Consider the following 25,059-nt stretch of genomic DNA (forward strand, 5'->3'; position numbering starts at 1 on the left):
CTCCGAAAGGAACGATATGTGTGCCCCAACGCCATACCTCCGGGCTCGGAAACAAAGCGAGCCGGGGTCCCGGTAGGGCGCAGCGGACATGGTAAGTGCACCACCGCATAGGCACATGTACTCTACGGACAGCCTACTCCTCTCAGGGCACAATCGACCTTCCCTCTCCTTTCCCCTTCTCGTCGTTCTTTTCAATTCTGCGGGAGGATAGGGAGTATATTCACACTCGGTCCACGTTTAGGCGGGCGTAGTTTGAAGACATCGCCCATATATAACTCCAAAGAATACTAGTCAGACTCGCAACAGCTACCGTTGAGGGTGGCTGTAGTGGAGACGATCGCAGTAGCGCCGTACTTGCCACCTACCACCACGTGGGGCGTGGCGAGAGGAAATGGAAAACGCGCTTGCCGCGCCTTGCCTTGCTCCTCTCCGCTGTTTATCTATTTCATATGCTTTGCTGCCAGTGTAGTCTCAATTCTGGTGTGGTCCTTCCATCTTTCCCTCTCGGCGTCGTTTGCGTCTCGACCGCCAGCAGCACGCGCGTGCGGCTCACTCCCACACTGACGCATTTCTTTACTGCCCTGCTGCGCCTTTCTTTCGCTTCCTTCGGGGTTTATTAGCTGATTTTCTGCCGCCTCTCTTCGCTCGGCGCACAGGGGCATACACACACACACACAAGGCTGACGAAAAGAGCGCCACTGCATCCGTAGAAGTTTATCTGCGTTCTTTCGCTAGAGTTCGTGCCTGCAGGCGTCTTTGTGTGTGTGAGGGAGAACTTGATTCACTTCTCTCCCTCTCCTCCCCTTTTCCTTCCCTCTCTCTTTGTCTTCCTCTCGTGCAGCTCCCTGCTTAGGTATGCTGCGTACCACCTCTAGCAAGTACCTCCGCGCCACGCCGCTGCTGCGTGTCTGGGCGGCGGAGGAGGACGATCCGAACGCACCACCGACCACCTTTAAGAATGTCAAGCCAGGCCGGCTGCTGCGGCTGTGGCGCCAGATCCGGCACCGTGCGTGGATCCTGTACACGTGGGATGAGGAGTGGATTTCCCCGATACAAGAGGGCTATTTACACCAGCAGCGGCTGGAGCAGGTCTGCTTTGCGCCTCTCTCCGCCTACGGCATGGTTCCTGGTAGCTACTGCGACCCCTTGCTCTATAACACCAAGAACACGTCGCCGTTCCGGTGGCACGTAGCCAACGTGCAGAGCGACATTGTTGGGCACTGGTACGTGGATGCCGACGAGCTCTTCCGCATTAAGGACTGGCAGCCAAAGAACCCCGACGACCCTCTGGAGATGTTCCCGCGACCGCCACAGATGCTGCTCAAGTGGGACGAGTCGCTGGACGAGCACGGCAACCGCACCTTCCGGTACAAGTACTGCTACGATATGATGGGTCCCACAGGTAAGTGGGAGGCGTACCCGCGGTACCCCTTCTCTCACCTTTACCAGGGCGGGCCAGACCAGCACGGACGTGCTGAAGGGTACGGCTTCAAACAAGGCCATCTCCTGCGCTGCAATGAAGAAGAGGAGGAGGTGCTGCGCCGCATCATGGAGGAGGAGGACAAGGAGTGGGAGATGGTGAAGCGGACGGAGGTCGTGCAGGAGCCGTGGTCGTACCCGGGTAAGATCCGCCCCAAGGACTTTGAGGGGGCAGTGGAGCGTGCCAAGGCGCGATTCCGAGAGCAAATTCGATACGGCAAGGAGACGGACCCGAGTGAGGATCCCGAGTACGACCTGGTTCAGGCCGGCGAGTACGTGGAGCCGCGTGATGGGCCGCGGGCGGAGTGGCGCCATTTGTGGACGTCAAACCGCAAGCCCGGCGAGTCGCTCCCCTTCCAGGTAACGTTCAACGACGGGCTGCGTTTCGAGGACAACGAGGGCCGCCCACCAGTTCACCCGGTCGCGCACTATGAGGAGACACCGAAGGAAGCGCCGTACAAGAAATACCAGGATGCAGACTCGGCTGCCGCCCGCGCAGCTGAAGCGGCGCACAAGGCCGCGTGCGAGAAGTCCTTCGAGGAGGCAATGGAGCGGCATCGCAAGCTCTTTGGAGACACGAGCGGCAAGCCGCGAGGGCCGACGGCGCCTCTGCCGACGGGTTGCCCGCCGATGAAGGACGCACCGTGTTCACCGCTGCCATCCGATAGCAACCCGAGCTCGAAGCCAAAGAAGTGAGCGGTGGGTCAATGTGTGATGCGGAAGAGCGTGGTGGGGGAGAGAAGGGGGCAGCAGCGATGAGGCGCTTCTCGGCCCCGGTGTGCGCGCGCTCGTGTGCTTATCTCGACAGCATAAAAGAGAAGGTGGACAACATATACTGGGCTACGTACCGTCTCTGCTCATAGCAGACCGCACCTACGCGATGCCGAGGTGGTGGTGGTGGTGACGGTGTTGTTGTGGTTGTTTTATCGTGACGTTTTTCCCTCTTCTCTGGTCTTTCTCCTGCTTAGGGCGTTTTTCTTCTGCGTTGCTCGTGGGACTGCTGGTGTTGCGGCTTCTCTAGACGGGCCAGTGTGGGGACGGTGCTTGCGCCTCTGCTCGGGTGTCTGCCGTTCTGTGTGCCGTACGCTGTTGCTTTCCAGTTTTACCCCTCCTCGTGCCGCTCTCTTTTTCGCTTTGTTCCGCCGTAGTCACGGCAAAGGGGCCTTTCGCTTACTCACCATACCCCCCTCTCCCCCCCCCTCTCTCTCTCTCTCTCTCTCTCTCGCCGGCAATCGTTCTTGCTTGTTGGTGTGGTTACCGAGTCGTGCTCAGCGTACCAAGTGTTCTCTTTCATACTCCATGAAGCGTGTGTCTCTCTCTCGTTCTCTCTCTCCCTCTGTACGTCTACGCGCGCGTGTGTGTGTGTGTGTCGATGCATGTGGGTGATGAGAGTCCTCCACGTGTACGCCTGCCCACATCGACCCGGACAGGCGTACACGTGGTGAGCAGAGCGCAAAGAGCAGGTAAAAACCTGCGCAACAAGGCCGCCCACAGGCTATGTAGAAGAGTGACTGCCTGTGGAGCAGAGCATCGACTTGACGAGGCGAACAGCGGACTTAGGGCAGTAAAGGGGAGGGGGCGGTACTGGGCCATGCGAGAGTGAGCGGGGTAGCACGGACCCGCGCGAAAAGAGAGGGCGGTGGAAGGGTGCGTATACACACATATGAAGGGAGGGAGGGAGGGAGGGAGGGAGGGGAATGGGAAGGATCCACAGCTACGGCACAGGCCCGACAGGGGGACACCACCTCTTTCTATTTCCTTTCGAATTCAACCGCCTCTCTTTACACGTCGCTTACCCTCGCTCAGTCCGCATTGTCTCCGCCGCTCAGCCCCTTCCCCTCTCCCTTCTCGCACCAGGCAGCCTTTGGGAAAAGGGGAAGGGAGGAAGGGGTCGATGCTAGTAGGGTGGGCGGATCGAGGGTTCACCCAACGCTCCCCCATGCACGCGCGTGTGTGTACGTCTATATGTCGAGCACCCCCCTCCTCCGCCTTTCCTCCTCTTCCTTCCCCCTTCCTTATTTTCCTGCTTCCTATATGCTGTCAAACTCGTATCGACCTGTGCACCGAGCGTCGGGGACTACTATTGCTGCTGCTGCTGCGAGAAAGTGAGCGCACACCCACGCACACCCATCGCTGCTGCTGGTGCGGAAAGACAAGGCGCGAAGGAGGCTACATGAAGAGGCGTAGCAAGATGGAAGGTCATGAAGATTTACATTGACTCCAAACCTCACTAACTCTTCTCCCTCCATCTTGAGGTCTTCCCCCGCTGATGTGCGTCTGACGGCGATACACATCTTTTTCCGTCTCTCTCTCTCTCTTCTACTCCTCCTTTCGTGTCTCTCTTTCCGTACGCTGTGGGGAATCGCGCGCACATGCACCCCCCCCCCCCCCCCACATACACACCTGTACGGGCGCGTGTGTCTCTCTCGCTCTTCCACTTTCGACAAGAAGAGACGTATCGTGAGCTGATGTCATTTAATGTGCGCGCGCTTCTCTCTTCGCATTAGCGTTACGGTGTCTGCGCCAGCTACCACCTCCGGCGCGCACACCCACACACACGCACGAGTGAGTGAGAGAGCAGCTACGACGAATTTAATGGAGAGCAAAGTCCCTCCCCCCTCGCCCAAAACGACGAGCCTGTCTTCCTGCCGTGCCCTCTGCGTTGCTCTTTCGGTCGGCGTCTCCTTCTATGCATCGCTAGCCCCTTTCCTTACCACACCACCTCCCTCTTTCTCTTCTTCATGGCCGTGTGTACCCCTTCCTCCCTCCCACTCCCTCCCTCTCTCTCTCTCTCTCTCCTTTTCTAGTCCTCGCTGTTATCTTGGCCACAATTTACTGACATTAACACCAACGTGCAACTACCCACGACCCCTCTCCTCGCCACTGATGCTCTTGCTACCGTGACTGCTCCAAAGTATCATCTCTAGTCACTGCGCCCCCACTGATCATCTCTTTCCCCACAGAAGTTTAGCTACAACGCTTTGGACGCCTCGCTCAGCCTAATAAGCCAATCAGGTCCTCCATACCCGACCTCTCGCGCCTACCCCATATTGGCTGTTGCACCTCTTGCCTCTTGCCGCTGGTTGGAGGTGATGCGGTGCACGCGTTGGCTGGTGCTGGCGGCGATCCTCGCTGCTGCGGCTGTGCGCGCTACCGTGACGGGCGACTTCACCGCCGAGCAGCAGTCCAACACGCTGGCGGTGCTGCAGGCGTTTGCGGGCGCGATCCCTGAGCTGCAAAGCACGTGGAGTGGCAGCGACTTCTGCTCGTGGGGCGGCGTGACGTGCGCTGTGTCCAGCGTGCGCGTGGCGGGAATCAATGCGATGTATACCGGCACGCTGCCGGAGATGCCTGCGGGCGTCGACTACGCGAACGTGATGATCACGCGCCTCGACTTCTCCACGATGGCGCGGGGGCTGAGCGGGACGCTGCCGGACAGTTGGGGTAAACTTCGATTGCTGCAGTCCATCGTCTTCGTGGGCTGCAACGTGAGCGGGACGCTGCCCGCCTCATGGAGCGCGCTGAGCTCCCTGACGGAGTTGACGATTCAAGGTTCTGGGAGCATCACCGGCTCGCTGCCGCCGGAGTGGAGCTCGATGAGCTCGATCGAGTGGCTGAAGGTTGCGGAGGAGCAGCTCAGCGGTACGCTGCCTGCCGAGTGGGGCACGATGACTTCGCTGAAGATGCTGGAGCTGTCCGTTGCATCGAGCATCACCGGCACGCTGCCGCCGGAGTGGAGCGGGATGACTGCACTGTTGTATCTCTACGTTGACAACTCGTTGCTCAGCGGCACACTGCCGCCGGAGTGGAGCTCAATGCCTCGATTGAAGGACGTGTCGTTCCGGGGCACGCAGGTATCTGGCTACCTTCCAGCTGAGTGGCAAAGTCTCAAGACGCTGCGGCGAGTGTACTTGACGAACACGAGCATCTCCGGCACGCTGCCTGTCAGCTGGGCCATTTTAAAAAGTCTAGAGCAGGTGTATTTGCAGGGGACGAGGGTGTCGGGCACACTGCCCCCGGAGTGGAGCTCCATGCCGTCGCTGGCCCATCTTCTTCTGACTAGCTCGTCCGTGTCGGGCACACTGCCCCCGGAGTGGAGCTCCATGAGTAAGATGCGCTTTCTCTCTGTGCAGGGCACTCAGGTCTCTGGCACCTTGCCGCCGGAGTGGGGCTCGATGATGATGCTGGAGAATTTGCAGATATCGAATACGCAGTTATCGGGCACACTGCCGCCGGAGTGGAGCTCGCTCAGTACATTAAAAAATGTAGTGATTATCGGCTCATCGATCATCGGTACGCTGCCGCCGGAGTGGAGCTCCATGAGCGCACTGAGGCAGGTCGTGTTATCCAGCACACAAGTGTCGGGCACGCTGCCGCTGGAGTGGAGCTCACTGCAGTTGCTTCAGGAGCTGCACCTGTCGAATACGCAGATGTCGGGTACGTTGCCGCTTGAGTGGAGCTCGATGAGCGCACTGGAGCAGCTCGTGTTATCCAGCACACAAGTGTCGGGCACGCTGCCGCCGGAGTGGAGCTCACTGCAGTTGCTTCAGGAGCTGCACCTGTCGAATACGCAGATGTCGGGTACGTTGCCGCTTGAGTGGAGCTCGATGAGCGCACTGAGGCAGCTCGTGTTATCCAGCACACAAGTGTCGGGCACGTTGCCGCTGGAGTGGAGCTCACTGCAGTTGCTTCAGGAGCTGCACCTGTCGAATACGCAGATGTCGGGTACGTTGCCGCTTGAGTGGAGCTCGATGAGCGCACTGAGGCAGCTCGTGTTATCCAGCACACAAGTGTCGGGCACGTTGCCGCTGGAGTGGAGCTCACTGCAGTTGCTTCAGGAGCTGCACCTGTCGAATACGCAGATGTCGGGCACGCTGCCGCCGGAGTGGAGCTCGATGACGAGTGCTGAGGTCATAGCGCTGATAAACTGTGACCTCTTCGGCGCTCTCCCCTCCTCGTGGTCTGTGATACCAAGACTGAGGGATCTCTCACTGAATGGCAATAGCTTCTGTGGGTGTGTGCCTGCCTCGTGGGCCTCGAAGCCTGGCCTTGTCGTGTCCATCGAGGACGAGCACATGGGCAATGACTGCACGACTGAAAACATCTGCCCAACAACGACCACGACGACAACGACGACGACGACCAGCACTGAGCCTCCGGCTGTATCGACGACGACGACGACCAGCACTGAGCCTCCGGCTGTATCGACGACGACGACGACCAGCACTGAGCCTCCGGCTGTATCGACGACGACGACGACCAGCACTGAGTCTCCGGCTGTATCGACGACGACGACGACCAGCACTGAGCCTCCGGCTGTATCGACGACGACGACGACCAGCACTGAGCCTCCGGCTGTATCGACGACGACGACGACCAGCACTGAGCCTCCGGCTGTATCGACGACGACGACGACGACCAGCACTGAGCCTCCGGCTGTATCGACGACGACGACGACGACCAGCACTGAGCCTCCGGCTGTATCGACGACGACGACGACCAGCACTGAGTCTCCGGCTGTATCGACGACGACGACGACCAGCACTGAGCCTCCGGCTGTATCGACGACGACGACGACCAGCACTGAGCCTCCGGCTGTATCGACGACGACGACCCTTTCTCCTGATACGAGGTGCGAGGTGGATGGGTGTGCGAAGTGCGAGGACGGCTCCAGTGTGAGGTGCGCCAGGTGTCATGATGACTACTACTTGATGGATGATAAGACGTGCCTGGTTTACTGCGCTGACGATGTTGCCGCCGCGCCGAGCGGCGTACTGACGGCGGCTGTGGTGTGCGTGGTGACGCTTTTTAGCATGGGACTCGTGATGTGAGGATGTCGCGGTTGTCCTGTGCAGACGACGGGACTCACTTTGTGGCACACGCCTGATCTGCACGTGTGCGTCTCTGCGTCTGCGTGGTTGTGTCCAACACCGTTTCTTGCGTTGGTTCGCGTGTGTCTCTGTGCATAGGACACCTAGTCGTGTCCTCCCCTCTCTTAAGTGTTTCATGTATGCTGGATGGCGCGTGTTGGTCCTCCTGTTTGGCTTCCTGCGTTGGACCACGCGACGCCTCCTCTCCCCCTCTTCTCCTCCTCTTATGCCACCTTCCTTTATGTTTGCCGCATGGGTTATGCACGACGGTGCGTAGAATGTGTAGAGCACTTCGTGTTATGGAACAGTAGCCTGCAATTATTCACAAGCGCACTGGAGGGAAGGAATGTGAGAGAGCCCCTTGCTTGTGGGCGTGCTCGTGCGGATGCCTGCTTGGGTGCCCCAGCGTCCTCCATCGATCACTCTTGTCGACGGAACCTGCAACTACCCCTGTTTCTCCCCTTAATTCCTGTCTCTCTCTTCCTCTCTTCCCATTTTGATGCCGCGCGCTGTGAGTGGGACTTCTCTGCGGCGTTGCTCTCATGCTGTCGCTCTTCTACTTTGTCTCTCTCCGCGACTGTGTGCCGCTGCTGCCCGCTCCCCCGCACCGCGCCCCACAGAGCGTCGCGTGGCGTGGTGCGGTAAGGTGGTGCATGCTTGTCGACTGACAAAAGGCGGGGCGTACGCGTGTGTGGCAGCCTAGCAGTACCTCGGGAGAAAAAGGGAGGGGGGCATGCGAGCAGCGGCAGTGGGGTTGCATAAACTGCGTGGCGATGTGCGAGTGTGGGGCATGCGGGGCGATGGGGACATTTTGCGTTGGACCCACCGACCCCCCCTTCCCTCCCCCCTCTACGTCTTTCTGAGGCGCACGGCCCTCCACCTCTCGTCGTATTTTTCTGCTCATTTTGCCAATTCTTTGTGGTTTGTCTCTTACGCATTTCCCTCCTTTTCCTCCTCCCTTCCTCGTTGATGTAAATCTGCGAATGTGCTTGTGGCGGTCCGCACTACATAGCCCCACTCCTCAAGGATGACCTCGCATCTGGGGCCCAGTCTCGTGTTCTGTCTTCCGCTGCGCACATCTTCGCCCCCCTTCAAAATTTTTCCCGCACTCTTCCCCCCCCCCCCCCTGCGGGTGCGCCTCTTCCTCGTCTTCCTTTTATTTCCCCTTTCGTGTGAGCCTGTGCACATCTCGTGTGTGAAAGCCTTCGTGTGGCTTGTGTGTGTGTGTGTGTGCGTGTTCGGTTGCGTGTGTGGTCCCCACCCCCTCGTTTCAGCATCCGAGCTGCACATTCTTCCTTAGGCCCCCCTTCTTTTATATTCGTCGAATCCCTTTCTCTCATGATGATGATGCTCGCTTGTCTCCCCGAGTACTTCATCGTATTCCCTTTTTCCTCCTTTCCCGTCTCTCCAACGTGTTGTGATGGACTGCGGTGCGTGACACCGGCTCTGTTGAGGATCGATGATCACCACCTGCGCGAGCAGCAGCAATGCCACATCGCAGAGCGCTGGCGTAGGAGAGGTCTGCGTTCATGTGAAGCGAACCCCCTCTTATTTGTTCTGCACGGGCTTCCTCTGCTCCCCCTCCTCTTTCATCCCTTGCCGGCCAGTGAGGAGGTCTGACGACAGCCACCACGCACAAACACCATTTTTGGATGAGCCGATTGTTTTTCTGTCTCTTCTGTCTCTCTCTTCCCGTGTCGGCACTCACGCCCTGGTACATGCAGTTGTGCATGTGTGCCAGCTCTTGTTTATCTGTTTCTCTCCTTATGTGGCCAACCATCGGCTCTCACCCGGGCTGTGGCTTCTATGCGGTGGTGGTGGGGGGAGGTTCGCCGTGGACAGTGAGTTGCAGACGCTCGTGAATCGCCTTCTGGCCTACTCCATTTCCTCTGCCTTCCAGCCTCCACCCTTGTTCTCCTTCCTCCACCTTTCCACAGCCACTCAGATGAGCCTCTGTCGCTGTCTCGATGACGAAGGAAACGCTTTTCTTCGCATTTTTTTTTACACGAGAGGGGCTTTAGTCAGCTGTTCTCTCCTACTCTGCAGGACCGTGCGAGCTAAGCGAGGAGCATTGCTGTCAGGCGCCGCTGCTCATCTTCCAGGCCTCTCGATGTGCACCCTCCCACTGCCCTTATGCTTCAAGTGCGACTGCTTTTCTTTTTGGCTTCGCTCTTAGCATAGCCATTCGCAGTCCCGCTCGGGCCTTCATTGTCGATCGCGTGCTGGAGTCTGCCCCGCACATCCAACCCCCCCCATTCACATCTTCACCATGCGAGGACAGGCAAGCCGAGAGGATGAGCGTGTGTCCAGCTCACCCTCGTGAGTACTACGCGACAATGCACATCAAGTAGCTTTCTACTAGGTTTGAGCCAGGAGGCTCGATGTACGCGACACAGTTGACCACACATACCCTCCCTGTTGGAGTGGTCAACTATACGCTTGTTACCGGCGACACGGCTTCACTCGTTCTTCCCTCCCCTCCCCCCTCCCGCCTTTCTTCCGCACTTGTGAAGAAGAGGGAGCGATCGCCTGTTTGCTCAAGCACGTTGAGGGAGGGTGTACAGTGCATATTCTCGGGTCCAACGACGCCGCACACACACCCACACACACACGCACAGGTGCCGTGCGCCTTCTCCTTCTCCAACCCAACCGCCACGCGCGTGCAGCTGTTGTGTTCGCGAGCTTATTCGTGTGTGTGTGTGTGTGAACCTTCACTATGTATTCTCTTTACGTCTTTCCTTTTCTCTTATCCTGGCGTGGAAGACACCCCCGCCACGCCACCCCGCTCCCCTCCCCTCGCGCTTTCTTCTGTGTCTCTCCGCATGCCCCCTTCTTGCCCACTCTCCTCTTGCGGACTAGCGGTGTTCTTCTGTCGCTTTTGTATACATCCGGCTGATTTTTCTCTCCTCCCTCCCTCTCGCCCCGTCTTCCCTTTTTACGGCGCTGATCGTTAAGCCGTTTCCTCTCCGTCTTCCCTCCCTCCCTCCCTCTCACTTCTTTAGTCTCTCTTGTCTCTCCTGTCTCTCACTCTTTTTGGGGACTTCTCTTGAATCGCCTCTCTCCTTATTTAGTAAAGTCTCTTTCATACGCGCAACTCCCTCCCCCTCTTTTTTACTCCGCATTAGCGCGCTTAGTCCCCCTTCCCCCCCCGGTGCGTCTCCCTGTGCGTGAGCCAAGCACTGCTTCTCCTATTCCTTTCCTTGATTTCTGTTTTGTATTTTATCCCTCGCACCCTCACGCCGTGTGTGAGCGCTCCAGTGTGGTGGCGGCGTCGGTACCCCCTCTCCCTCCCTCTGATATGCGCCTGTGGGCTGCTGTGGGCCGATGTATGTTTTCCCTCTCTCCTCTTCCCTCTTCTTGCGTGAGTTTTTAATGCACTTGTGATGCGTGTGACCGAGGGGCGAGAAGCCCAGTGGAAAGCGAGAGCGAGAGCGAGAGCGAGAGAGAGAGAGGGAGAGACAGCCTGAGCTCGAACAGCTTTGTGGGTGTGTTTGCATCTCAACGGGTTGTGTGCCTGCGCTTATGTTTTCTCCCTCCTTCACACCCGTCTCCCACGGATCTCGTCTTCTCACCTTTCTGTTCACTAAATTTTATCGGTTGCGTGGATATTCCTCCTCGTATTTTTTTCTCTCTCTCTCTCGAGCCCTTTTCTTCCGACGCCCTCTCCCCCCTCTCTCTCCACGTTCCAATTCGGTCTGCCAACCACTGCCACGCCCGCTCTGCAATCCGTTACACATGTGCGCACAGGCAATAATCGTTTGCGCGTGTGCTTGACGTTATCTCCGTCTCACTGGTGTTCCTCTACTCAACCTAATGATGCTGCGACGCTGTTTTTCTTGCTTGCTCGGCCTTCTGACGTTGCGGCACCCACTGTCTCCGCTCTCCGTGCGCTTGAGCATCTCTCTCGGTCCCTTCGATCTGGGTGACGGGATGCAGTGCACCCCGTACGCTCACAACGAGGGAGGGAAGGAGGAGGGCGGCAGCAGGGGGGGAGCAGTGACTCCCCAAGTCAGTGAGTGGATATGCAGCACTCAGGGAACCCCACCCTCCCCCTGCTGCTGCTCAGCGACGCTATTGCGCTGCTCACCGTGGAGGGACACCCTGACGAATGCACCTGTGCCGAGCTCTCTCAGCTGAAGGCAGCAGAGCTCGGCACCGCACCCCGTTGTGTTCCAGTGGGCGCAGTTCCAAACACCCCCTCGACCGACTGCCTTCACGCCTTCCTATACATCCTCACGCTCTTCTTCCCTTTTCTTCCCTGCCATGCGCGACTCTCACGCTTCGACTCTTAGCCCCTTTCACCTCTTCCCCCGGGTACCCTCGTAGTGAGGTCTATGATGCCGTGTGCGCACACCCAACCTGTTCAAGACCGCAAGCGCCCAATTCGCCTCTCGTTTCCTCTATTGCCTCTCCTCCATACCCGACCTCTCGCGCCTACCCCATATTGGCTGTTGCACCTCTTGCCTCTTGCCGCTGGTTGGAGGTGATGCGGTGCACGCGTTGGCTGGTGCTGGCGGCGATCCTCGCTGCTGCGGCTGTGCGCGCTACCGTGACGGGCGACTTCACCGCCGAGCAGCAGTCCAACACGCTGGCGGTGCTGCAGGCGTTTGCGGGCGCGATCCCTGAGCTGCAAAGCACGTGGAGTGGCAGCGACTTCTGCTCGTGGGGCGGCGTGACGTGCGCTGTGTCCAGCGTGCGCGTGGCGGGAATCAATGCGATGTATACCGGCACGCTGCCGGAGATGCCTGCGGGCGTCGACTACGCGAACGTGATGATCACGCGCCTCGACTTCTCCACGATGGCGCGGGGGCTGAGCGGGACGCTGCCGGACAGTGAGTGCGACCGACGCACTCTCGCTCGCTCCTCCCCCTTACACGCCTCTTCCTGGTGCTCCAGCAGGCGAATGCGCGGCCGCCCCCCCACGGGGGGAAAGTGGGAAAGCTGTGCGACTTTCCTCTGCGCGTCGTTTTTACTCACCGTTGTGCGGCACAGCGCGGGGCGACGGGGGCCGGCGGGGGGGGGGGAGGCGGTGGTGTTTTGCTCTTTTTTGCCCAGCGCGAGCGCGATCGTTATCGCGCCTGCCACTACTGCTTTGGAGTTGCCGCTCTGTTTGAGAAGGGGCCCGAGTGTCCCCGTGGCCCCTCCTCTCTCTCTCGTTCTCGCTCTCGCGTTGCTTCCACTGTCCACGTCTCCCGAGCACGCCCCACTGCCCATCCGACCCCCTTCATGTCTCTGCTCCCCTTTGCCGCTTGTCGTGCCCCTTTTTAGTGCTGTGCTCACTGAATTACATCTCGGCCTACTCTGCGAGGTGCTTGTCGGATTTCTCGTAGCGTGCCTGCGGACCACGTAAGGCAGGCAGAGCTGTGCCGCCGTGGTGCTTTGTACGGACCGTAAGATACTGTGAGGAGTCCTTCTGGAAAGCATCGAGGAAAGAAGTGTCAGCAACATGAAGGTATGGCGAAGCTCCCACAGACCCAATGGAAGCCAACGTCTCAACTGCTGCAGCGCGCTGCCGCAGTTTATATTGTCGAGCGGAGTCCTGTTGTCCCCAACGTGCGCCGGTAGTTGCAGGGTGCTCTCTCACTCGCGTCATGCCCGTGGCACCCAACTCCTCCACTGTTGCGTCAGTGCGGAGGTTGCACACCGCGCCGGTTGTTGTCATCCGTGTGATGCGCCGCATGGTGTATTTGTTGTTGCCTACTGAGACCATTCCCCTTCCTCACATGGGGAATTCGCGGACAGCGCGGTCATCGATACGCGACACAGTGAACCATGCAACCACTTGGAGAATAACCGGCGCGCCTCTGAGAAGCCACCAAAATCGGTGAGTCAGAGCCAGCACCACACGAGTCCTGAACCACAGTTGCCCCAAAGGACGATCGAGCTAGTCCACTGGCAGGCTTTGAGTTGGTGCCGCGTGCAGTTTCACAGCGGCATTTTCTCCGAGGCAGGAGGCTACTGCCCTGCGGTGTGAAACGACGGCTGTCGATGCATACTTAAGGGGACACCTTCTCGGTTTCTTTGCTGAGTGTGGCTCTGAAGAGGTCTGCTGCCTGAATCGCCAACCCTGCTGCCTGCTTCAGTGCACCACACGTGTCTGCAAACTGCATGCTGTCCATCCGCACATTAACTCACACACTCGCGGCAGGTCTCGCGGCGTAGGAGGGGGTGGGCCAGCCGTTGGTGCTGTGACCACTTGCACCACTTCAGGGCTTACGCTTCACCTCACTGATATGTCTCTCAGCTGATCGGCCATCCGCGCCAGCGGCGCGGAGCACGGAGAGGGGCCTTTGACTCCTCCGGCACGGGCCTCTGGGATAACAACGTTTTCTGGTCCGTTACCCTACCAGCGTCGCACACAACGTTCTGCCACGGCGTGCAGCCCAGCTGGACGCCTGCCTCGTACCCCTTCGCGGCGAGCCACATGCTCACCTCTTGTGGCAACAAGATGAGCTGTCTCCTGATCTGACCCTCTTTCTCTCTCAGCACAGAGGGGGACGGAACCGACCAACGTGACTGCACAAATCGTAGCATCCTGTGATGTTTGCCGCTTCGAGTGCTGCGACAACTTCCTCCGACATGATCGCCGGGGCTCTGTGAGGCGGGCAAGCTGCGCAGGGCACGCGCATAAAAGCTCCCACAGCTTCCTCTTACCTCCCTCTTCGCTTCCGCCGCAGTGCTGCACACACAGCCGCAGCATCCACGGCCGCTGCACAGCGGGCATGAAGTAGCGCCGCTTGCTCTGCCTCTTTCTGCGGAAGCTTAGTTCGCCACCATCGGGGAAGGGTCGAGCACAGCGGCGCCGGTAGTGACTCGTCCCGCCACAGTGGAGGCACACCAGCGAACCAATCCTCAGACGGCATCCCGCCTGCAGCTGCTCCCCAGCGTAGCGTTACCGTGGGATCGCCGAGTAGCGTAAAGTGGGAAGCGGGGCGGTGGCTGAGCAGCGATATCCGTGCCCGGAGGCGGGCTTGCAGCCTAATCCTCACCTCCAGGAGGTAGAGGACCGCTCCTCTTTTCACTCCGTGCGCTGAATGCGTGTGCTACGCCGAAATGTCTCTGATTCTGGGGCCAGGGTACGGGATCAGTTTCTTGCTCCTTCCCCTCCCCCCCCCCCCTATGGCCATGGTGAGTCTGGCGTCGAAGGATCGAGGCTGGGGGCTGTTTGCCACCCGAAGCATTGCTGTGGCTTATGTCGCGCCCTGCAGCGCACCTCTCCGCTTCGCCTTCGATGCCCGTTGGAGAATGAACTGGTACCGGTGGTGTCCTTCCTGCTACGACATATTACCTGCATTCAGCTAGGTGAATGTGGAGGAGGCCTATCGGAAGGGCCCCCGTTGCGATCCTTTTCTGTGGATGTGCCAGTCCGCGATGGAGCCCCTCACTGGCGTCGTAGTGCGTATTCTCCCAGACTTGCTACCAATCCGCCCCAAGCCGGGACCCGCTTCTTTTGGAAGCGGACGCGGACGACTTCCATGAATCTGCGAAGAACAGTCTCGAGGTGGGTGCCGTGGAGCGGGGCTCCCGAGGCAATGGATGTGCTCCTCGGACATCAGTACTCGCTCCTTCTGCAGCCTGACAACTGCGTTGCCCGCAGTCAGAATCGCCACGTGCGCAGGACGTCCGTCCTTTCTCCACTCTTCCAAGCCCATGAGGCACGATGGGTGGCCGGTGCGATCGCGGTTAGGCACCGCGATCGCGAGTCTCTGCAATACAGGAAAACCCCATGCGCAGCTGGTTTTCCGGCATCAGCTCATCTGAACTCCACCGGAACAGGCTCCTCTCTCTCTTTCTCTCTCTCTGTGCGCCATGGCGACGACCGGTGCGTGCAGAATATTCCCGCCTTCGCATTGGCTCCCCCATCACGTGAGGGAGGGTGTGTGTGTGTGTGTGTGCAACGGGCGCACGTGTACCCCCCTTTTTCCGTCTGTTTTTTTTGTTCCCTTTTCCCCACCAGGACTGGCGCACCCTCGCTGGCTGGTTGAGGAGGAAGAAGAGGGAACGGGGGAGGGAGGGAGGGAGCGAGTGAGTGGGTGAGAGTTAGTCGTCAGCATTCACTCTCTACGAGGCATTCTCTCAGCATAGTATATATATATATATATATATTGCACAGATGCTGATGGATTCTTGGCGGGACATACGCTAGCTTCTATGAGGACTGCCGCACCTTCTCTGAAGGCTGACGAGGCCTCTCTGCGGCAGCTCAATGATGGGCTCACGTGGGTCGTATAATATTCTAGTGAGCAGAGATAACTGTTCTCCTCCTCCTGGCTCTACTGGGCTCCCCCTCTGTCTCTCCCTCCCTCTTTCTCTCTTATTTTCTCTGCGCTGCACTTGGTCCTTCTGGTCTCACTCTCTTACTCTTCGCGCGCATTGCACGTGCTCTCTTGTGCCCGCCAACGCATGCGCGCGTAGAGCGAACGCGATCGCGGCATTAGCTAGAGAGGGTCAAGGCGGCTTAATTCTGGGGAGCTGCTTGGGCGCAAGGAGAGGGGGGTATACGTGTGCAGAGAGGCACCCATAACCCACCGAGGTACTCACGCGCGTACGTGTACCCTAGAGACGGGCACATAGGCACGAAGGGAGGGGAAGGGGTGCACTGGCTGCCAAAGTCGTCGATCCACATATTTGACGCTTATTAGGCGCGCCATCACGGCATTACACTTGGTGCACCGCAGAAGACGTCGTATGACAGAGATCGTGTCTCTCCCTCTCTCTCTCCCTCTCTGTCTGTCTGTTGTCTGTTGTGCGTCTGGCTGGGCACGTGCCCTTTTGAGGAACTTCGAGTCGGAAGGCGGCGGAGTACGAGGCAGCGCGATGTGAGAAGCCACGTGAAACCCCCAGCTCTCCCCCTCCTTTCGTGTGCTTCATGTATCCATGCACGCCGGCAGCTCTACTAGAGAGCAAGAGGCAACAGCACCTCATCCACTTCCTCTTCCACCCCATGGCGCCACACCCGTCAGTGTCGGTGGCGCTGTCGCGTCCTCCTCCGGCGTCTCTCACTCTTCGCGCGCCAAGAGCAGAAAACCAGCTGTCCTTGCCACCCTGTGGCTAGACGCGGATCACTACACGTATGAGGCGCTCTGTACTGCTGGCGCAGCTGCTGTCATCGTGCGCCCCTCACAGTGTGAAGAGGGGGAGAGCGACGCTCTCCACTCCGGCGAGATTCATGCAGGTGATATGCGGGACAGACAGGGCCTGCCGGTTGACAGTACAGCGACAGGTGATGATTTGTCAATGGGCCCTCGATCCCCACCTCCACTTCGTCTAGCACAACACGAGGGTATGACGGCCGCGCGCAGACGCCCATCCTCCTCAGCGAGAGCATCAGCCATTAGCGCAGCCACCGACGGCACCAAAAGGCACGAGGCCTGCAAAGGGGGTGAGCCAAAACAGAAGGCGAGCGGTCGTACCGTGGCAGATGACGTGGCGCACCGAAGCTCCCCTGCTGCGTCATCCGCTGGTGCACGCGCAGCGCAAAGCACTTCCTCTGGCCTTTTGCCTCTCTCCCCAGGCGATGCTGATGTGCGCCTTGACATTCTCGAAGAGGTAGAGCTGTGCAATGTGACCCCCATCCTGCCTCGCACCTTTGCTGTAGAGCAGCTCGTGCAGCAGCTTGTGCCGTGTACTTACATCTTCGCGCCCCACGCGCCACCCCCACCTAGTGCGACACGTGCGTCGTCTGCTAAGCGCGCTGAGGCTGACGCCAACTCCCCTTCATCGGCTGCGCCCGCGCACGGGTTCAATGCCCCCCCTCCTCGCACGCCTTTGACAGGTCAGTGTCTTGCGCACTTGCGAAAGGTGTCTGATCAGCATCTTGCACTTCTGCGCGGGGCGACCAGCACACCGGTGACGCCAGAGGTCGTGGCGAGCGCTTCGGCAGTGAACGGTGCGTCTCGTACGCGCATGGTGCCGTCCACCGTTCCAGTATACATGCAAGCCACATCGCTGGCGGTGTGCGGAGGCAGCGACCATGACCGCTTGACAGCAACGTACACCGGCAAGGGCGGAGACGGCGATCCTCATAAGCGTGGCGAACAGGAGAGCGCGAGGGAGTGGAAAGAAGAGGTGCTCCTCACCGGTGGGGTGTGCCAGTCGTTGCTCTCGCGGCTGGCGGACCCGAGCAGCAACGAGAGCGATATGGAAGTGGCTTTGGCTCACGAGACCGATGCACGGCAGGCTGCCGTCGAAGACTCTGCAGCACCTTTGCACTCTGAGGGCTTGCCCTTGGCTAGCAACGACAACGCTCCTACACTACGAGAAGCAAGCGAGTCAGTCTCATCCATCAGCGCATCGGTGGCAGCAGGGGTCTTTTCCGTGACGGCCACATGTGAGACTTTTCCTCACTGCACACTCAGTGAGGGTAGTTCATGGCGGCTCCGTGGGCGACCGGCTCCAACGCCAGGGCCCCAAACATCGTCTGCATCGCTGACGTCAGCTGCGGTGGAGACTGCAGGCAGCTGCTGCCACACGGAAAGGATTGCATGGGTGTCATTTGCCGCCGCGCAGGCTCGCTACGAGCAGTACCGTCAGCTTCTGCTTCAGAGACACACAGGCGGGGCCAACTTTCCCATGAGCCCCAGCACGGGTGACTCCGCATCCACGAATTCGCGAAAAGTGGAGGACCGCCAAACACGATTGGAGGAGCAGAGCGCCATGCCAGACGTGGCGCAATCCGCACTTTCACAGTGCACAGCCGCGACGTCCGACTTCACGGCGGACTTCGAAACAGTTCAGAAGTTCTGGACCACTGCTGCCGCAGCCCCTCTCGCCCCGTCCTTCATGGCGACTGATATGGCGACAGACCCGGCGGTCTCTGAAATAGGCCCCACAGACACTGACCTCGACGATGCCAATGTGTTGGCCTTGAGCACCGCCCTTTTCCCGCTGCACAGCAGTCCGCAGCTTCCCCTACCGCTCACATTGTCAAAGCAGCATCATATGGCAGAGCAGTTGTCCCTACGTGCGAGTCAACAGCGGCAGTGTGGCGCTGTTGTAGAGTGGTCTTCCGGCACTGTGAGCTACACCACTGACACGCTGGGGCTCTACGAGGAGCAGCGGGTGCATTCACAGCGCCTTTATCATGTGCTTCCACCCTCCCCTCCCTCCCTTCCTCTCGCTTCTGCGGTGCCGAGCAAGCGCTCCGTGAGCGTTGCTCGTGGCGACGGCAGCTTTAGCAACGTCGCAGCCACAGAAGATCGGTCAAGTTTGCGAGGTGTTGTGCTCGCTCAGCTGCAGCGGCTTAGTCGCCTCCGCAGTGCTGAATGCGCTGCTGCTCACGGTGAAGTGGCGCTGGAAAGTGAGGACACTATCGAGCCTCCCGCGCGTGAGAATGCCGTTGCTGTGACTGGGGCGACACGCCTTTCACCCCAACCGCCTACGCCCGTGACGAGGAAGCCGTCGCCGCCGTCGAGCAGCTTTTCAGCGCCTACATCTCCTAACATCATGCCTGCGGTGGCTCTCTCCGCCCACCAGTGCCGCTGCTATCGCTGTCTTCCCCTTAATGTGCAGTTCGCGCAGGTGCCGTCGCTGACGTTACCTGTGCTGCGCCGCTACCTTGACGTGCTCCATCGCACGGCTCTCCCGGGACTTTCCACACAGCAGCGGCGTCAGGGTACTACTCTCGCGTCCGCTGTGGAGGTCAGCGCCGTTTCTTCAGCTGAGGAAGCGCCAGAACTGGCGTCGCAGCGAGAACCGTCTTCCAGGACGGCCGCAGTAGCAAGGAGGGGGGGTCTTCCAGCGGAAGAGGTCGGTACCGGCCCCCACGCGTCCAGAGATGGGTGCTGTGGCCGTGCGCGCGCCCATCACAGCGGTCGTCGCCGACGCTGCGGGGCGGTGGACGACGTGACGGCCGCAAACGGCGCCAAGCGGAGCAAAAAGGCGTGCGAAGCGACGCCTGTGTCGGCGCCAAGCCGCCCTCACGCACTGCAGGCAGGTGGCGACGCCCAACGAATGCGTGGCGTAGACGATCCGCTGACGGTCTTCCCAGTGCTGCAGTGGTGGCTGGACCGCAGACAGGAAGGCGGCAGGCCTACCCACGGAACACCACCAAACGGGAAGCGCACCAGGACTGAGACGAGTGATGCCGCTCTGCAGTCGTCCGACGGCGTCCAGCGGTGCGACCGCGCACCTTCGCAGCTGGTGGCACAGATGACAACAGGGCATCGGCACCACGGGGAAGCCTGTGCGTCTGGCCAGGATCGTCCTCGCACCTCTGACAGTAGCTTTCCTTCAGCTGTACCCACCGAGCCCTCGAGCGCCGATGTGGTTTCTCTCGACTGGGTTGATGATGCAGTGCTGGACGAAGTTGTCGTGGTAGGTATCGTGCCGCGCGGGTATCCGCACCAGCTGCAGCTTGTTGCACCATCTCGTGCCTTCTGCCTGATCCTCATTCAACGGCTGGAGGAGGTTGCCGAGGCAGCCGTGCCGATCCTCGGGTTCATGATACCGCCCCATCCAGCTCCGCCCTTTCCTCTGCCAGGTGGCATGAACAGGGCGCCAGAGGCGGCAGCGGCAACGGCAACGGCCAGTACGTCTTCGGATACCACCTCCGAGTGGCGGGCCTGGCTCGAGGAGCAGTACTTCACCGCCATGTGGACAACGCTGCGGCAACGACTGACTTCAATAGAATGGCGTACTGTGCTGCAAGAGGCATGTGACTCTCCCTTTCTCGCGAGATGGACCAAAGCGGCGGCTGTCGGATCCGGCAGCAAGAGCGCCGTCTTCCGTGACCATACACTACGCCCCGGACCCGGGCTTATGACAACGGCAAGCGAGAGAGGAGTGTCAGGGTCACCTGCGGCGGAGAGGCACAAAGGTGAGGCGGCCGTACACGAGGCTCTTCACGGCATGCAGACAAGCGTGCGTCGGGCTGCGGAGTTGCACACCACTGCCTGCCTCAGCACTACCGAGGACCTTGTTGCCCGTGTTATCCTCACAGCGCTGGTTCCTATTCTGCACCGGCGCATCACCGTCATGTACGAACTGTTGCGCCATTTCGCCTCCAAGTCGCTTTACATGTCGCACCGCATGCAGTGCGACGCGTATCAGCACTGGTACAGCATGACGCCGTCTCCTGCGGCTGTGCTACGGCTGTTACAGCGCAGTGGACGCTTCAGCAGAGCCCTGGCGCGGTGCTACCCGCAGTATGACCTTTCTCCCGTAATGCTATCCCCGCTGACGACACTAGACGGCGGTGGCCAAGGAGGTGCGGCGACACGGGCCGCAGCGGCATCGACGTCGCTCCCTTCGAGCCCGCTTAGCCACGCAATGGATGAGGCTGGTAACTCCACAGCTGCCCGTGACGTTACGGCTAGCGAGTCAGAGGTGACTGCGGGGTCGTTGTCAACGCATGAGGATTACTCTCCTCAACTCGAGGACATCTCAGCCACCCACGCGGAAACCTCTCCAGCGCGCTGTCAGGCACGTGCAACAGCGACGGTGGAGGGCCGGGACGTGGAGAGTCCTCCGTCTCTGTCCTCATCATCTTCGCCGACGACCACAGCGGCACCAATGGCCGCGACGTCAGCGTGGATGTCGTTTCTTCCATCTTCCAGCGACGAGCCGTCTCTGCAAGCGCCGCCACAGCCGCCGCCGCCGCCGCCGCCGCAGCAGCAGCAGGCGGTGATGACGTACGTGCCAGAGTCGGCGCTGCTTGACCCTCGCTATCTCCAGCGCTTCGCCTGGTGGATGCACCGTGTCCACCACGGCGCTGGAACGAACGGTAGTGGCAGCGCTACCAGCAGTGGCAGCAGTGGCACCGGCGGAGTCGGTGTTGGTGCACCGCCACATTCTCGAGTGGCTAGCACAGTGCACATACCGGGTGACTATCTGCGCGTGCTGCCCATGCAGGAGCAAGACGCCTCTATCCGCACTGTGCTGCGCAGCCTGGCGCAGAAGGGCCGCACGCTGGACTTGTGGGAGATGAGTCAGCATATTAACAGCCACCACGCGTCGTACGTGTACCACTGACAAGCCTGCGTGCTGCTCCCCCCAATGCAGTTGGCGTGTACGTGCCAGAGCAGTGGAGGGCGAAAGACTCAGGGCTGAGCTTCCCTACTCTCTGCCAGAGGTTGGGCCTGTGCCTGTGCGGGAGAGAGGCCCCTCGTTGCTCTCTTCTCTCGGCTTCTTCAGCTCTGTCATTCAGAGTCTTCGTCTCGTGGGGCATCTCCTCCCTCCACAGCACCTGTATCTCGATTTCTTCACTAAAATGCGCCCAGACGCCCATGCACTCTTAAGCAGTGAAGTGTGCACACTTGGCTGATCGACTCTACTCTCGTGCTACGCCCCTTTACCGCCGCCGTCTCCAATGCGTGATGCGCGCTGCGTCGCTACTTTGGCATCGCGTACGGATGCGCTGAATGCTTCTTCCCTTCTGCTTACTTTCTACTCCCTTATCCACTTCCCCCCCCCCCCCCCCCCCGCGGAGCTGCTGTACCTGCGTAATGCTCTGTTGAGCTCCTTCACGCATCGAAGAGAGACGAGTGCTGACCGCCCTCGCTCCCCCTTGACCAACCGACTACCCTTCCCCCCTCCCGACCAGGAGAGAGCAGACAAAAAGCCCTTTACTCCTGCAGAGGTGAGCCAGGCCATGATAGATCGTTGCTACCGCACGCTTGGTCTTAATCGTGGCGCCGCCGAGGCGGATATTAGGAGGGCCTATCGCAAGAAAGCTCTGCTGCTTCACCCAGACCGAAACCCCAACGGTGCTGAGGCCTTCAAGTTACTCCAGGCCCATTACGAGGAGGTCCTCACAGACGTGAAGCGGCGAGGCGCCTACGGGGGCAGGGCGCCACCTTTTTCCTCGTCACCGTCCTCGGCCGCGCCGGCAGCCGGTGCCGCGTATCGCTTCGCACGAGCGGCCGGCACTGCACGCCCGCCCTATCCCCCCTCCCCCACTTCTTGCTTCACGGAGAAGGAGCTATTTGGTGACTCGATCCCTGGTGGTTGGCGTGACGTCTGTGCGCGACGCGGTGCGCCGGCACGAGGAAGCAGCAAGGCAGGCAGCCGAGGCGACACTGAGGGTCACTCAGAGGAGATAAACGGCTGTCGCAGCGCCGTCAGTGAAGAGGCTGCTGCGGCCGACGCGCGATGGCGCCGCGCGCATGGGACACGTGTGCCCGTGAGTGCATACGAGACCAGCGCTCCGGCGCCACATCCTACGCCCCTATCACAGCCGGCACCATCTTCGTTTTCCTTCAAATCGACCGGCACACACCAGCGCGTGTCTTCCGCTGCGGCAGGAGTCTCTTCGTCGACTCAGGCGCAGTGGGACAGCTTTCTCTCACGGGATCATGCGTGGAAGTCATCTCCCGCTGAGGCACCGTCGTTCCGTGACAAGGGTGAGGCCAGAGGCACCGACAGAGTCAGTGAATCGCGGGGTTGTGATGACGATGCCAATCAGAACTGCGAGCCCGCGAGCGGCAGTGACAGAGACGAGTCTGCCGCGGATCGCGCCTATCGCGAGGCCATGTTTCTACACCGCCGCATGCAGGAATTTTCGGCGAAAGAGAGAAACGCAGCTGCTGAGCATACGCGGACATACTCACAGTCCTCCCGCGCATTCTCAACTGAGGGGGTGCACGTCGGCAGCACTGCCACCCACTCTACCGAACAAGTGGGCTATCACCAGCGGAACGACCTTAACACGAGTGCCAGCAGCGGCGCGAAGGACGAAGGCCACGAGGCGAAGTTCACTAAAAAGGAGACGTTGCACCCGCAGTGTCGCGACGTGGAGGCGACATCGCGTCATAAACCAAACGACGGCCGCGCAGCCACCTCGTCCGACGACGACAACGATGATGCGTCAGCTCACTCCGACAAGTGCAGCGGTGCTCATGACTCTGATGTGGGGTCGGGGCCATCAGCGGCACTCCTGTCGGGGGCGTCTTGGAACGATGAGCCTCGTGCAGGCGACATGTTCCCAGCGAAGCAGAGCCCAGTGCCGTCCTCGCACAATGATGAGCGGCTCAAGAGAGACTCCGCCCATCGACATGCGATCCTAGATGAGCGCCGTCTCCTGCAGAAGGAGTACTTTCGCTACCGCTATACTCCCAACCCGGCCGACGTGGCTGAGATGAGCGACATGGAGGTGTACCTGTTAGCGTCTCTCTCCGAGGACATCTATCACAAGATGCAAGCTGTCATGGCGGCACGCCTGAGCAAAGGGCCGTGTAGCTGCTGTGCCGCCGCGCCACGAGCGCGGCGGCGTTTGTGCTTTACCTGTACGCACCCCAGCATCTGTGAAGGCTGCTGCGCGTCAGGGGTCTCCAAGTGCCCTCTCTGCGGAGCTGCGCGGGCGGATCGGCCGAGTCCAGCGCCGCCGCCCAGCGCCACCGCCTTCTCTTCGATAGAGCAAGTCGGCACCAGCAGTGCTTCTAGCGCCTCTAGAGCAACACGCACTTCATTGTCATCTTCCTCCAGGTCATTGGCAGCAGCGACGTCTAGGCCGGGTCCCAGCACCCCCCCCTCCCTGTGCTTACTGCTGAGGAGACTGTGAAGCGATCGGTGGCTGTTTCCTAGCACTGCGAAACTGCGCACAGCGTTATCGCTACTACCGCTGCCACCCGCCACCTTCAAAGGTGTTTCAGTTGCCTCCTCCACCTCCTCTTACTCAGTCACTACATCATCGCCAGCATTTTTAACTCAGCTCTCGGCGCACCACGCGAGTGAGACGACGCCCCGATCCACCGCGCCTCCCCTCGCCTCAAATGGGGGTCGGCACACTTCTGTGAGACGCAAGAGAGACGGGTGTGTGCGTGCTAGCACGAGGTGGAGGTGGGGTGCAGTGAAGATCAAACTAGGATGAGAACTGCAAGCAGAGATGGAGAGAGATGGGACCGTCGACGGTTCCAACACGTGTGTCGTGCGCAGGAGTGCCGCATACAGGCCCTACAGGCGCGCAGCTGCGTGCTCCAGACTCAGCGCACATCGCCGCTCCTCAGAGTTGAGACGCAGGGGGTCGGCTGAGTGGACCGTGACACGATGTACACACATTGGAGCGGAAGCGGTTTTTCCACTCCCAACTTTTTTTTTCCGTTGGTTTCCCTCTCTTGGGCGTGGCTGGCCACAACTCATTTTTGCATAGGGGGAGGGGGAGGGGGAGACGACGGCGGCAGCGAGTCACTTCACCGTGCCGAGTTTGTGCGTCTTTGCACTGAGACGTGCTCTCCCATGCCGCTCTCTTGTTATGTGCCCCGCTCCTCTTTTCGTTCACTCGTGTGGAGGCGCTTCTCCTGCTGCGGTGGCGCTTCCGGCTTCCCTGCCTCGCAAGTCTCTGTGCGTAGAACTCAAGGAGTGAGACGGACGGAGTACGATGGGGTGAAGAAGAGGCCTATACCCACACAGAGGTGAAACATGTGGGTCACTTACATCCAGCCAGACGCCCACGGAGAAGGCGAGAGAGAGAGAGAGAGAGAAGGTGCAGGGCAGAAGCCTTGTCGCACGGTCTCAGACCAGCGTGAATACACGAACCCTAAACCGTTAGGGCAGGGGCACGTGCTAGAACACAAGGCGTACGCTACGTCTGGTTGTTGCATCTTCTGCTCGGTGCTGCGGGGACGGCCACACACAAACCCCACAAAGCTCAACGCACGTCTGTTTTGTGCCCACTGTGTGCTACTCCTTTTCCCAAGGCGCTGCAGCGTCATTATCCCTGTCAGTGAGCATCTCCCTTCCTCTACCCACCCCCTTTACCTGTGCTCCTTCACCT

At 60.0% G+C, this 25,059-nt stretch overlaps 5 protein-coding genes across 5 annotated transcripts; all 5 read left to right on the forward strand.

The window, feature by feature from the left end:
- Window positions 1–855: 855 nt before the first annotated feature.
- Window positions 856–2,175, forward strand: LBRM_12_0740 (conserved hypothetical protein; the record flags this gene model as incomplete). The annotated part of the gene is made up of 1 exon (XM_001563074.1): window positions 856–2,175. One exon carries the CDS (start codon window positions 856–858, stop codon window positions 2,173–2,175), a length of 1,320 nt encoding a protein of 439 aa, XP_001563124.1.
- A 2,396-nt stretch (window positions 2,176–4,571) lies between these two features.
- Window positions 4,572–7,310, forward strand: LBRM_12_0750 (putative surface antigen protein; the record flags this gene model as incomplete). The annotated part of the gene is made up of 1 exon (XM_001563075.2): window positions 4,572–7,310. One exon carries the CDS (start codon window positions 4,572–4,574, stop codon window positions 7,308–7,310), a length of 2,739 nt encoding a protein of 912 aa, XP_001563125.2.
- Window positions 7,311–11,457: 4,147 nt separating this feature from the next.
- LBRM_12_0760 (putative surface antigen protein) lies at window positions 11,458–12,699 on the forward strand (the record flags this gene model as incomplete). Its single annotated transcript, XM_001563076.1, has 1 exon — window positions 11,458–12,699. The coding sequence occupies one exon, from the start codon at window positions 11,458–11,460 to the stop codon at window positions 12,697–12,699; it is 1,242 nt and encodes a 413-aa protein (XP_001563126.1).
- A 3,527-nt stretch (window positions 12,700–16,226) lies between these two features.
- On the forward strand, window positions 16,227–21,320 carry LBRM_12_0770 (conserved hypothetical protein; the record flags this gene model as incomplete). The annotated part of the gene is made up of 1 exon (XM_001563077.2): window positions 16,227–21,320. One exon carries the CDS (start codon window positions 16,227–16,229, stop codon window positions 21,318–21,320), a length of 5,094 nt encoding a protein of 1,697 aa, XP_001563127.2.
- A 337-nt stretch (window positions 21,321–21,657) lies between these two features.
- Window positions 21,658–23,847, forward strand: LBRM_12_0780 (hypothetical protein, unknown function; the record flags this gene model as incomplete). Its single annotated transcript, XM_001563078.1, has 1 exon — window positions 21,658–23,847. One exon carries the CDS (start codon window positions 21,658–21,660, stop codon window positions 23,845–23,847), a length of 2,190 nt encoding a protein of 729 aa, XP_001563128.1.
- Between the last annotated feature and the right edge of the window lie 1,212 nt (window positions 23,848–25,059).

This window comes from Leishmania braziliensis, chromosome 12 (genome assembly GCF_000002845.2).
Source record: "Leishmania braziliensis MHOM/BR/75/M2904 complete genome, chromosome 12".
NCBI classification, from domain to species: Eukaryota; Euglenozoa; class Kinetoplastea; order Trypanosomatida; family Trypanosomatidae; genus Leishmania; species Leishmania braziliensis.